At 46.5% G+C, this 14376-nt stretch overlaps 1 protein-coding gene across 3 annotated transcripts in view; it reads right to left on the bottom strand.

Moving 5' to 3' along the window:
- Window positions 1-14376, bottom strand: part of LOC131266544 (protein spire) — a 126855-nt gene that overhangs the window by 65217 nt on the left and 47262 nt on the right. For all 3 annotated transcript variants that reach the window (XM_058269109.1, XM_058269110.1, XM_058269111.1), the window contains exon 3: window positions 2-119. In XM_058269109.1, coding sequence (XP_058125092.1) covers window positions 2-119 — 118 coding nt within the window. The remainder of the gene's footprint in view (window position 1; window positions 120-14376) is intronic.

The raw sequence follows: 14376 nt of genomic DNA, 5'->3' as shown, positions 1-14376 counted from the left end.
CCTTCGGACGTCATGAAGTCGATCAGCTCCTCCAGCTCGTGCGAAATGTGGCAGTCTTCGGTCGATGACAGGTTGAAGTCTAGGGCCTTGAACACGACGACACCCAGTTTGAGCAGTATCTGGAAGTAGATCGAAAGGAGAGTTGGTAAATTAGTGAAAAGAGCAAAAGCCACGATAGAAAAACAAACTCTTCGGTGGGTCAGTGGGTAAAAACTGTGTCGGTTAAACGTTTAACTGATTATAAGGAAGAACCAACTAGCTCTCCGGACTTGGGAGAGCACAGACATTACTGCAAAGCGGAGAAAGCGTTTCGGCAAGCTCAAGGAAAGTGTTAAGCATTGCCTAGTATGTTCCATTCTGTTTTTTACCAACTATATCACTACCTTTTTGCGTTTCCTTCGTGCCCGAAAAAAAAGTTGTATCGCTTTTGGCTCCCTTTGCGTTCGTTAGCGAATCGGCAGTAAGTTCAGTAGAGAAACGAAACTCCCAGCCGTGCGTATCGGGAGCGGGTTTGGTTTGTTGTTGGCAATTTAATTTCGTTAGGCCGTGTTAGACCGATTGCTCGTGGGAAATTGATCAGTGGAAATTGGCCGTAAAACTAGAACGAAACCAGGGCGGAGAAATTGGAGCCACATGTTTTTAGCAGAGCTCTTAGACACTCCAGCTGATTGGACAACCAATCAAATCGAAGGTTTCGCAGGGAGATATCAATGAGATTATCTGGAAACTAAAAAGATTATCCAAACATATAGAATCGACACTTAACCTCTTCTAGAATAACCTTGAAATAATTTGAAAGAAACCAGTTTCCATTTCGGTATCTTCCCAGCTTTCATACCAGACGTAAACAAGAGTCCACTCCAAAGAGAGCATTTTACATCCTCATGGTGCTTCGTGGAATCGAAAAGTAAAAAAAACCTAATTCAAACAACTTTGCGATGATGTGACGTAGGTTTCTTTTCTTCTTTCACTTAAATCAAAAACACCACCAGCAGTGCCGGCTCGAATTATGTTAGACGCATTTTAACGATATCATTAGCGATGCGCAAAACCAAGTGAAAAACTTCGTTAGGCCTTTCCATCATCATAATCGGCGCTAAAAATAGCGCCTATGTGTTTCGCGTACATTCCCACACACGCTCGTGTCCGGAGGAAGAGAAATTAAAACCAGCGTATCAAAACCAAGAAAAAACATCGATTGAAGCGCAATTTAGAGATGGAAACCAAAAGCAGAAAAGAATCTGCTCCTCAATATACAAACCGAAAACAACAGTATAAACATGCTCCAATGATAGATGAATGAAAGATGCACCACCATCTGGGAAATATGAGGAACTCTAATAATGACTAATGTTCCTCCTATCTTCCCTCCACCACAAAATTCACATACACACACTCTCCCGGGGTGAAGATTGATCTCTTTTGTTTACAGTTCAGGGAAAATTTGGCAACGATTCGTTGACCCCCCCGGGGGAGACTGGAAGAGAATATGAAAGAAAGTGGAAACTAGCACCCGAATGTTTGTTTAAATGGTTTTACTTAGGTGGGAATTTGTATTCTAATCCCCACAAGCTGATCAGTGTTCACACCCTTCATGAGTGAATTATGCATGCATTTACATCTTCATGGGAATACTTGTTTGTGGCTAATGTGCGATATAACTACTACTTTTTCTGTGAAAAGTTTTAATCACCAGTTGGCGAGGAAAGTCAAAAGGTGCGTCAGTGAATAATTTTTTTTCCAACGAAGAACAGTAATAAATTCTTTCGATCTTCAAGGGTGACTTCTCTCGGCGGCATCCGTATCTTCAACAACACGTGAAGCATTTCGTTCGGTTATAAGAAAGAGATAGGAAATTTATTTAGTTTGATAGTCAGGGAACGAGCTGAAAATAAAAACAAACCTCCAACGAATGGCGATGATCTGTCTAACAAGTTCTGCACTCTGATGGATTAACTTCCGATGGAATTTGAAAAATGAATCAACAACGCAAGCGGCGTGAAACGGGACGGGGAACGCTCTAGAGACGCTGGGTCGGAGCCAGACGGAACCGTGTGTCCGTGAAGGTGTAAAACAAGAAGCGAACTAGTCGATCGACGACGACTGATTACCGGCTGATGGATGAACACGATCAAAGGCAAAGATAAAGCAAGACTTCTACCTCGGTTGCTGCGAAGGCCATGAACCAGACCAGGCCAACTGCCAAGCCCTGAATCCGGGAATGTTCTCCGGTCGGGGAGCGGCCGGGCGAGCTTGAACAGCGACACATACACATCCGTGATGAAATATTCTAGATGTCGCAGGAATTCCGAGCACCGACTAGCGCTTTTCGCGATATAAAGTTGATAAGGTGTGTCGTAATGAATCGCGTAACTAAGATCAAATCATCAAATCAGTGTAAATGAGACTGATTGAATTAGGCCTTGCGCAGAAACTTGACTAGTAACACATTAACTTATCTTTTCAACATTAAGGGGAAAGAAACAAAATTATATCAATTAGGGAAAACTGCCAAACAAATCTTAAAAGTTTAGTGCATACTTTGCTCTCCTAAGCTATCTATCATTAAAGGCCAAATTCCGTCCTTAAAGTACTCAATTAACAAATCCCATGTTCACCAACATCGGTACGACCTTTTGAAGCTTTAATGCTGCGTTTGGGGTTAACTAGCTATTTCAATTGGTCCCGTTAACGAGCCCAAGATCGGCATAAAACACTACTCATCCTCTGAAAACTAATGCCCGACTCATTGATGATAGCCCACTTTTGGGGAAAAAGAGAGTGACGTAGAGAAAAATCACTCGAAACTATTTTAAAAAGCCGGCAAAGCCAAACGCATACACTACGTCAACAGCCGTTATCAATTTCACAACTCAGGCTGACCTAGTAGAAAAATTTAACAACATTGTTTTTTCGAAGGGAACTCCCACTCCCTGGCATGACGCATTTACTTTACTCCAAGTCATAGGCATGAACGATTGCGTAGTGAATTCTACATTATGTTCCAAAAGAGCGATCGGTCTTACTGGGCGTTTTTCGGAAAGATCATATGCTCGAGTAACGAAGGCAGAAAACAAAACAAAAAAAATCCGGCACACGCTGACGTTAAATTATCCAACGATCTAGCGGAAGACTGCGGCGGCACCAGGCGATGACTATTATTACGCAATCAAGAATTCTTACGGCGGACTGCCGGGGCTTTGAAGACAAAAGAATACAGTACGAGAGGGGGAAAACATAAAGGAAGAACAGCGCAAATTGGGGATCATTTCCTACGCGACTCTGAAATTAGAGGATCGCTTTTTTATATAATCCTTTGGCAGAGCGAAAGAAAAAGATTATTGCCAAAGCAAAAGGGTAAATTATAGAAAAAATGAATACACATTAATGGTGGCTCGGAAGCAAACCCAAATTTGTGACTGCACGTATGTTTGACCTAGAAACGATTTACAGTTGCGTTTCCGATGGAACTGTTATAAAAGTTCAACTCAAACTGTTATCCAGAGTGGTAACACGATACCGTAGAGGAACCAAGCTATTCAAATCCAATCAAAGAAGCCTACCGACATCTCCATTTTCCAGTACGAAAAACGGGAAAACGCTTCTGCGAAACATCATCAACGCACCGAACGACACCCTGGACAGGGCAAAGCTAATCCCTCGCCTGATGAAGACGAGTGTTGCCCTTTTTTCTGCCAACCGGCCCCAACATTGAACTTGATTGCCAACCGGGAAAAACCTGGCCAATCCGGAAGATGCTTTTCCGCCGCTTAACGGAGAAGCACTGATATGTTGCGTCCCGGGCTCGCATGTGGAATGTGAAAGATTTATTGATTTACGATCGAAGCGTTTAAACGCTAATGAACCACCACAGTGGGCTGCACGGTGGACCAATTAACGGTTTAAATCTCTGTGACTCAATTAGCACCCTTGATGCAGAGTGTCTATCGGCAGAGATCAAGCTAGAATCGATTATGTAACTGAAGCAGAAAACTGACTAAGAACAGTTGGGTGCGTCTCTCAACTTCATATATTCTGAGGCTCCAACATATATTCTGAGGCTCCAATCCACTGTGCAAACAAGTTCGCCTTACGAACACCATCTAAATACTTCCACACGAAAAAAGAGTGTCCAGGAAACAGACCAAAACGACCCTTCGTTGCAACACAATCTTGAACAATGGCGATAAAGATTTACATCTCACCAATTGACCGCTCCAATTGGCACGGCACAGGCGCCGCCATTTGCAAAGCATGGCGGACACTTTCGCCTGCTGCCGCTTCCTTTTTGGCAGCCCGACACGTCCTGCGCGCTCCAATAATTTTGCTCCGCTCAGCGTTGCTGCAATTCCCGGTTCACAACAATGGCCGCATCTTTCATGCATACACCACCTAAAACACACACACTTTCGATTGCGATAAGCAACCGGTGGCACGGGTAGCATCTCGCACCTTCAACCTCGCGAGAGGTGAGCCCGAGCGTTTGTCCTTCAGCCGGACGGGGAGGAAATGTGGCAAGCACCCTTTCCTAAACCAGCTGCTCCATCGCCCACAACAACCACGCGACGTCTTGGTCCGAATCCGCCGTTGCGCCACTAACAACCATCGTGGCGCATCGTGTGGCGATCCTTCCACCATCGAACCTGAGCGTTGGTTTTGCTGATGGATCTTTTTACAGTTCAGCAATTTCACCGCACGAGCACCGCATATCTATCGGATGTATCAATCTATCGCGCACTCTATCGCTTCGTCGATCTATCGGTCCGATTGCCAACCCCTGTCTGTCGCCATTCGAACCGGGTGTTTGTATGTGTCCATGGGTGGAATGAATGGATGAGGTTGGCCTTTGACCAGCGTGTAACCGAGAGGAGAGGCTTCTTGGTTAGTCCAGCACGCGGCCAGTTTGCAGCCAACTTTCACAACCCTCCACCGACCAAAACCAGGATTGAGTACTATCCACTTGCGGAGTTCAGCGCGGAGTACTCGGAAATGGTGTTGTGCTCCAACCAACTCCAGAAATGAAGGCGAACTCCAGCTACGAGAGGACAAGTTGCCAAAACAAAGCAATTCCACGAAACTTCATACAATTTATTCGCGATTGTCCAGGATACATTTCAGCGGCATAAATCTTGTGCGTTGATGGGGAACTCTGACTCCGGCTTTGATGGAGCATTAACAGTGTCCAACGAGGATAAAACGGGTGTAAGTAGCAGAGGTCGCCACTGTAAAAAACAAGCCATACACACAGGAAGGAAAAGGTTCACCCAACCACCTTCTCCACATGGTGGCATGGTTTCGCAGAAGGAACGTCACACCGCTGTGTGTGCACCTTCTCTTCCTTTTGGGCTTCCTGACAAAACCCGGGCCGCTCGCTGGGAAGGTGAATGGCGCACCGTGACAAACTCTTGCGTCCATGAAGGTACAACAAACAGACCGTACGTTCGTAATTGGATGCGCACTTCTTACATGCCTGCTCGCTTGGTAGTCGTTGTCGTCGTCGTTTTGGAGTTCAAACGATGCCTCCTCCCCGCCCGTGGTCAGTGACATACGACGACCATTAACCCTACACGAGTGGCTCGCGGAACTCGACAGGGCCACTGAAGAAAAGCGTAAGTTTTCCTGCAACGGAACTATTTCGCAAACCCATCCATGGTGGATGGAAATGGAGAAATGGAGAGTGTATCAGCGTACACAACGACACCGTCGAAAGAGAGTGTTGTATTACGAATTTCACCATGCTGCGAAGTGGCTCAAAGATATTGGCACACGCACCCACCAGGAGGCCAACCGGGGTGTAGTACACGCGAAACTTTGGTGTCACTACCAGGATTAGGTGTCACTACTCGAACGTATCCCTGCAGTGGAGGTGGAATGGTATCAGAAATTAATACCTGGTGACCCAGCGCCGGTCCCCTGTCGGGGAGTCGACGTGATCCATCATCAACACAGCCGCCGTTTCCTCATACGGCCCATTTCCCAATTGAGCTATCGATTACTCAAGCGACCAAGCGGCGACTAAATCGGGGTTAAGCAGCAAAACCGATCGATCGATCGTTAGCGTTCAGCACACAAAAGGTCATAAGGTTAGCGCCAGACCGTGCGGGACGGTTTAATAAATAAATTTATTTAAACCAGACCGACCTCCGCGGCAGGACCGCCGCCAAATGGTGCCCTTTTACAATTTGTACATGCGAAATAGGGGGAAAAACAGAGAGCGCTCTAACTAGAACCAGCGATCCGACTCATAATTTCAATGCTTGCAGGCGCGCTGCTCAAGCACCGGGTAAATCGTGTCCCCGGCCCCGTGCGATCGGCACGAACCGTACACTTTCCGCCGACTAAGTGGTGTAATGCCAAAATCTTGGGCTCAATTTTGCCTTTCCTTTAAACCCCGTTCTGGTCATATTTCTTTGCTTCCACATTGAGATACCAACCGCCTTCTTTTGGGACAGTTTTGGGTTTATTTATTTTTTGCCCAGCGAGAATTATCCGATCCTCCATTTTTCGGTACCTACACTTTGTGCTCAAGATAGAACTCAATGTGGGAGATATTGCGCACCTCAAACCGGTACGTACGGGCAGGAACGTGGCGGTGGTACGGCACACGACGGTCCCGATGAACAATAAGCTCACGGCTGCTCGATCGTGATAATTTATGATCGTATCGCGAGTGTCGCTTGTTTTTGCTTTTTTTTTTGTTCTGCTGTCGCCGTATTTCCCGAGACACCATAATTTCGGAACGATATAGCTCCGAGCAATAGATATTTTTCCCCGCACTCAATTACGCCGAACTTTGGTCCGCACTGATGATTGGAGAGCTTGGTACGCTAACTACATAGAACCTGACGGGATTCGTTCGTTGTGACACACATAGGAAAAAAGGTCCCTCCAACCTAAGCCTTCTCTCTATGGGTCACCGGGACGCATTGTCTAGGTCTGTGGGGCAAAAGTATTTCGACCAGATTCCAAGTGACAGATGGCCCGCCGTGCTCTACCAGAACCGGGACGGACGCGGAGCCCGAGTAATCGATTATCCCGACCACCCGAAGAAATCGTGAGTTCACAAATGTCACGCCGGGTGCGTCCCACAATTTGCGTGCCGGCCGACTCGTGGCCCGACCTGACTCTTCCGTTTGCACGGCGCAACATGGCGCGTCATGCTTGCTAACGATGCTGGAGAGTGCGGTGCGTACTGCCCCGTGGTCGGTTGCGGGTGTTAAAGGCATCCCCAACCCTTACCCAAAAATAAACCCACCTCAGTTATAGGCCACACAGGCACACGACTGGCCAGCGGTCGGGTTGACATTGACATTTACTGTCATTTGATGACCACAACAGGCGACGGTACAGTCGATAAACAGACCTAAACGGGGCAAACAATCGTCATCTTCCTCGCAGGACAGAGCTCCAGTTGTGTCAATCAATCGATATCGGGGCGCGCGCGTCGCGTGTGCACTGTGCACGGCACACACGCACACATTAACTGAGGCCTAATGACAGGCTGTCATTTCGAAGGTCCACCGACTTCCAGGCTAGGTCCACCAAACGCAACCGATTGTTGATCGATTGTGTGCGCCAAATCGGGATTCGTTCGACAGTGCCGCTCCAAAGCACACAAACAAACCGTCAGAAAACTTGGCCAACTTGGTCAGAACTTTGATAACAAACAGCAGATATACGCCCCATCTGGTAGACTTCCCGAAACAGACAGACCCGATGGCGGAACTGTTTGTGGTCGATCAAGTGTGACCACCGCTATCTCGCAATATGCGTTTCTGTAATTCGAGTTCTCCTCAGTCTTTCACGTAAACGATAACATTTCCCACATCCCTCCCGCTTCAACTAACTGGGATGGGAAATTCCAGTAACTGTTTCTAGCTGCGTTCCGCTCTTATCACCACGTGTACGTGGGGGAAGTATATCTAAAACATGGTTTCGTGTCGTGATTTGCACTCTTCTCCTTGTTATCTAGGTCTTTTATTTTTTTATCGAATCACTTTGTCCGGAAAGCAAATAGAATATGGCGCTGGTGAATTTGGATGTCATTTTTGTTTTGCCGAAACGATTATTGATTGACATTCCATGTGCATTGAACAAATGTGTCCTCTGTTAGTGGGCAGATGACGAACCCGGAAAGTATTTAGGGTAAGTCAAGACATTGTAAACAAGTTAATTAGTTCGATCGCCATCGATTTTACGCCAATTTAATATGAAGGCTTAGCTGTGAAATTACCACGAACCGGAACTGAACCGAAAAATGCTCACAATTTCTTAATCTACAGCGATTAATAATTCAATTTCAGAATCTTCGAAGCGTTTGACAATTATGAATATCTGAGTATGATGTTCACGAAAGTCCCTAGAACGTACCTTCAAAAGGACACCAACCAACTGAAAAGCGGTTTTGTAACATCACCACGCGAATCAAACGAATGGAGTAAGAAAACGCGTAGGTTGGAAACAAAGTATGTCGTAAATTGTGCGAAAAGAAGATTTATGACATCCTGCATGAAACCACATTTAAGATTTAAATACGATGGAGGCATCTATTTACGAATTTCCTACGCCGTCTTCCTCTGCCAGTTTTAGTTGCGTTACGGAAATGATTCGATGATTCTCCCAAAGAACAAACAAACAAACACCCAGAACACCTACAGCCTGCAATTATCTGGCGCCCTCCACTCCGAATCTCCGAAAGTCCATTAGCTTTCCCGGATAGTGTTAAGGCACGCGAAGTAAAAAGCAAAGGAGAAGGTGATGGGGAAAATACTGCTGACGGAATGGATAATTACGTAGAAGGAAAGCTGAGCGGCACCAGAACCATTCATTTTCCATTTCCTCAAAGTCAACTGCAAAGTCCGACTGATGAACCGGCCGAAAAGTGGAAAAGAGAGCGGAAGGGGGAAAACAACGAAATGGACCCACGGAACAACGCGCTGGATCGAAACGAAATAACAATTTTATGTGCTTCCAAATAGATCTGCGCCATACGAGCTCCAGGAAAGTCCGGGCGAGAGAACACGTAACCGGAGTTCATTGAGCTTTTCGATGGAGAACAACAGACGAATGGACATGGTGCGCTCGAATGATCAAATCCCGCGCTGGTCCTATCCCGTTGCCTCGTCTTTGCATCTCATGCCAAAGAATCAATTTTGCACAACACACCACACGGAAAACGTTCTACCAACTCGATCGGCGGGAACGAAAAGAGAAGGCGCCAGGTAGGAAAGAACCTAACCAAATCGTACCACATATGGGGGGAATGATTCATGCCGAAGCTATTAAAGTGTTCCCTAGACCACGTACCACGTCCATGTGCCTAAACAAACTTCTTAAAGACAAACTGGATGCTGTGGAGTAATCGTTGTGCGCAGGATAGAAGTATGCCGCAACAAAACTTTGCGCAAAACAAACCATCTTTGCTTTAAAACAGAGGTCTAGTGGAAGCTCGGAGCGACTCTCAGAGGGTGCTAAGCGATCCAATCTGGATGTACTTTGGCATTAATCACTTCCAAAATAAACACGGCTAAAGTGGTCAGTGACTTTCATTACCACAGGATGAACAGTGTTTGTTGAGCAAAGGAACAGAGTAGAATTAATTACGCAGATGTATGACACAACAGCGGAGCGGAGGAGAATACTTTCAATCGCCGCACAGACCATTCTCGAAAAGTTCACTCATCAAGAGTCCCGAAAGAAGTTAAATAATCCCACGTCGCGCCATGATTATTCCCTGCACGACTTCCTTGCGGACTTCGCTGTGGCTTATCCCGGTAGGTGCTCCTCGGCTGCCCACACCTGGATCGTGCACATTGGCCACAACCCGGGCTTGACCATTGACTCTCCTCCCGAACTGCTGCTGCTCCGGGAGCATCCGCGTGTGCCGGTAGCAGTTCAAAGCGATCATTAGATCCACGCCACGCCACAGGTTCGTACCGGCTCATCCCACCCGATACGCGGACAAGACAAGACAAGGCAGAAACACAATGTTTCATTCCGGGTAATGAACAGGTATTGCAGCACGAATTTGCTATTTAATTGCAAATGCGCTGCATGTGGAGGCGCAGAAGAAAGAGTGGCCACATTTCCCGGGCCTCCATGGTGATCCCTGGGGGGAGAGGAACGTTTTTCCCTTTTCGGCCAGCAAAGGAAAGAGGAAGGAAATGTAAGGCGGGACAAATTGCATAACACAAAGAACGATAAGTCGCGTTTGGGCGAATACGGCGACACAGTGACATCGGCGTAGTGAAAGGAGGGAGCTGGACGCTGTGGCCGAGGGCGAGCATAACCGGACGATCGTTCGCTCCGGCAGCTTCCTCCTCGCAGCTCCAGGGATGACGTGCCAGAGCCGGTACTTGAGCAAACAAAGTGCTGCACGGGCGACTGTTGTGGACAGTTGTGGCGACAGCCGAAATGCATAAATTTCCACAACCACTTTCCCGCACTCGCGCACACGATCGTGGAAACTCCTGACGAGAGTGGGGTTCGAACGTGACCCGGGTCTCCGCGTTGCATCTCCCGAGGGCAGATGAAGGTGGACCACCGTCTAACGGGGGAGTCCCTGGGAAAGAAGTATTGTTTATGCCGCTGTTTTCCGATGCAATTGCAACCGGTTAACGAGGCGGTGTTACTTCGTGTCACTCGATTCCTCGATGGAGCAAGGCACAGGGAACCAACGTCGGGATGAAGGAGAAGCGCGCTGATACCGACGGATCCCTACATCCACAGGAGCTGCAACCTTATCAAAGGGCTTAAATCGCCGTGGTGACAATTTTGGCGCCAGCTTTCGCAACTGAAAAACTGAACCTGGACTCCCACTGGCTGGCTTAGGGAGTGGAGACCACTTCCTCCACGTTTTGCTCTCCAAAGGTCACAGCTGGTAGCGCGACCCGAGCGCCTGGGTTGGCCAACAACCCAGCCAAGCTCGGTGTGATCACTGGCGCCAAACGGTTGTCTAGCAACGAAACCCTCCGCACACGGCGTGAATCATGAAGCTGTTGATCACGAAATGAATTCATCATCCAATGGTTTTGGCCGAGCCCATGCCGCGGTGTCAACATTTCCGACCGAGCGACGATCGGGCAGTTGTCTGAAAAAAAGGTTTCATCAACATCTTTTAAACCCATTTTTAGGCATTAAACATTGCGAATGAAATGGACTGGCTTAAATCTTACGATAAATGCCAGGAAATGCCGTCCAGTGAACATCCGGGAACCTTGACGGCAATCCATCATTTTTGCTGCTTAATGACGGCACCCGCACTTTGATCGCTATCACGACACAAGACGAATAAAACAAATCACCTCTACCTTAGCGCATTTGTTATCAATATGATGAATGGCCAAAAAATATAGTTATCATAGTTTCTTGAGCCCCACAAAACATAACCGCACTTCGAACTGAAGCATTCCAAAACGCTACTTTTACTACTTATCCCTAACGAACATCTCTCCCGCGGGAAAACTAGTTCAAACGACTCCGAGGCATTTTTTTGAGTCCAACGTCGCCCCGTAGGACTATTTTCGGACACGAAACAGCTTGTTTGTTGGCTTTCGGAATTAGCCCTCGGTATTAAAAATAAATTTGTGTCCCCGCAGCTAATCGAACATTGGTCGAACATCGGGTACGTTCCGCTGCGCAGGGGTGAACGCATGAAGAGATCCAGAAATAAACGCTCTCCCTTTACCATCCGACACAAACACTTCCTCCTGTTGCCAGCAAGAGAGGGCAGCGTCTTTCGATAAGTTTCGGTCGGTAGTACCAGTTGCGTTCTCCAATGTATTTTGGAGACGTTCCTGCCCTACTAAGTAGATACGGCTATTTCTGGAACATGATAAATAGCGCATCAATCAGAGCTCCATGGGACATTCGATGATGTTTTTGTTTGCGCGGCTTTTCCAAACACTAATTTAGGATGTTGTGGTTAAGTAAATGACTAGTTGTCGAGAAAATAGCGTACAAATAAAAGCAGAATGAAAATAAATATCTTAGTATTTTATAAATGTCCATCAATAGACTAAAATCTGAAGAAATAGAGACATACATCAATGCATTTTAAAATTGTTCTAAGTATGTAGACACGCTTGAAAAAGCAAACCATAAGATGTAAGTAAATGTAGCTAACTTTATAAAATTATAACATAAATTAGGGATATACGCCTTTGACAAAATACTCGACGAACAAAACTATACCACTTGTAAAATCGGTAAACCAGTAAATGTTGTAACCAGAAACAAATATTTTGGGGTTAATAATACCGTGCCATACAAATGTATGGACTTCCATATTTAATTGGCGCTGATCAAAATAAGAAATTCCTTCCTATTCAAATTCATAATACAGCTCGATTGATCTACTTCGCTTTCCTCCCTAGGCGACATACAAAAACTGGACAAACAAAAGCAGTCCCGCATCGATCGGACCGCGTTGCGTGTTTGGCAAAGCAAATACTTTCGCAAAATTGACGCAAAACCCAAAAGCACCGCAAGTAGTGTTGTGTCAAGTAGCTCTTTTCATTGAGCAGAGCAGAGCCTGCTCGCTCAATTAGATGAGCAGAGCGAGCCACCTAGCTCAGCTGCTCAGCTTGCTACTGAGCTGAGCTGTTGTTACTGAGGTGGCTCACCAACTGAGGTGGCTCACCTATTGAGGTGGCTCACCTACTGAGGTGGCTCACCTACTGAGGTGGCTCACCTACTGAGGTGGCTCACCTACTGGTGGCTCATCAAACTCAGTTGTGCGGTGGCTCAGTAAACTCAGTTGTGCTGGTGGCTCAGCAAACTCAATTGTGCGGTGGCTCATCAAACTCAATTGTACTGGTGGCTCTTCAAACTCATTTGTACCGGTGGCTCAGTAAACACAGTATGTTTTATGTCCATGAACCGACAATTGAGTAACATTGTAAAACTGATAAGTTAGATGGTCAAACATGTTCGTTTAATGCGGTTGGTAACACGTTAACCGCCATGTCAGTCCCTGGGTACTGACCGTTTCCGTTGGGTGAACTTTTCGTTCACGCCACGTAGGTTCCTTGGGACTGACAAATCTATGAGTCGTGGCGGTCGATTAGTGTCGGCCCGCCAGTGTCGGTCCGCCAGTGTCGGTCCACCAGTGTCGGTCCGCCAGTGTCGGTCCGCCAGTGTCTGTCCGCCAGTGTCGGTCCGCCAGTGTCGGTCCGCCAGTGTCGGTCCGCCAGTGTCGGTCCGCCAGTGTCGGTCCGCCAGTGTCGGTCCGCCAGTGTCGGTCCGCCAGTGTCGGTCCGCCAGTGTCGGTCCGCCAGTGTCGGTCCGCCAGTGTCGGTCCGCCATTGTCGGTCCGCCAGTGTCGGTCTTAGGCAAAGTTGAAGGGTAAGACTTTCCCCTTCGTGTCCTCCTTCTTGTCTCTCCTTAGTTTTTGCAGGCCGTTTGCTCTGAGCGAGGCGCGGATATCACGGCTCGTTTGGGTTATGTTTCTTTTATTTTTATTCTCTTTGTCGCACTTGTACGGATTGCATGCGCGTATGTGTGATTGTGCATGGGTCTATTGGACCCGTTAGTTTTTTTGGGTTATGTTTTTTTTTGTTTTTATTCTCTTCTTCGCACTGGTACGCATTGCGTGAGCGTATGTGTGATTGTTTACGGGTTTATTGGAACGTTTGTACCAGCTTTGTTTCTATAAACTGCGGTTACTTTTTCGTCTCGTTTGCGTTTGAAGCTTATTCGTGTTATTGCTATTTTTTAATATATTTGTGCAGCAGAAGCATGTAGCGGAAAGCATGACAGTAAAAATAAGGATGTTTTATATTAATGATTTGGCTCTAATTAACGTCGCTACACATCTGTACGGATTTTTACGAAAAATAATCAATAAGGTCCGAGGCATGTAAAATTACACTGGGCCCAAAGTTAATCCGGACGCTCAAAAATGAACATCCGTCCGATTTCGTTTCCGTTTGTAGGTGTTGGGAAATTCTTTACTTAATCGAATTTCAATTCGTCAGGAAAAACACCTTTATCTGTTATCTTATGCCCTAAATTAGTTACGACTGATTTGAAAAATTTACATTTACTGGGGTTAAGTTTAAGATTATATTTTCTTAATCTACAAAATACTAGGCTACTGAAATGATGCTGTGCACTGCATCCAATAACAATTATATCGTCTATATATACAAATACGAGTTCAGGTGTCAACCCGGCCATGGGTATTGCCATCATTCTTTGGAAGCTGTTGGGGCTAATGTTTCGTCCAAATGGCATTCTTGTGAATTGGTAATAGCCTGAAGGAGTTGAGAACGCTGTATATCTTCGCGAGTCTTTGTCGAGAGAGATCTGATGGAAGCCTGACATAAAGTCTAAAATACTGAAGTACTTGGCTCTTCCTAATTGATCTAAAATTCT

The sequence above is a fragment of the Anopheles coustani genome, chromosome 2, assembly GCF_943734705.1.
Source record: "Anopheles coustani chromosome 2, idAnoCousDA_361_x.2, whole genome shotgun sequence".
Lineage (NCBI taxonomy): Eukaryota > Metazoa > Arthropoda > Insecta > Diptera > Culicidae > Anopheles > Anopheles coustani.
The sequence above is the reverse complement of the archived record's forward strand: the minus strand, read 5'-3'. Positions and strand labels throughout refer to the sequence as shown.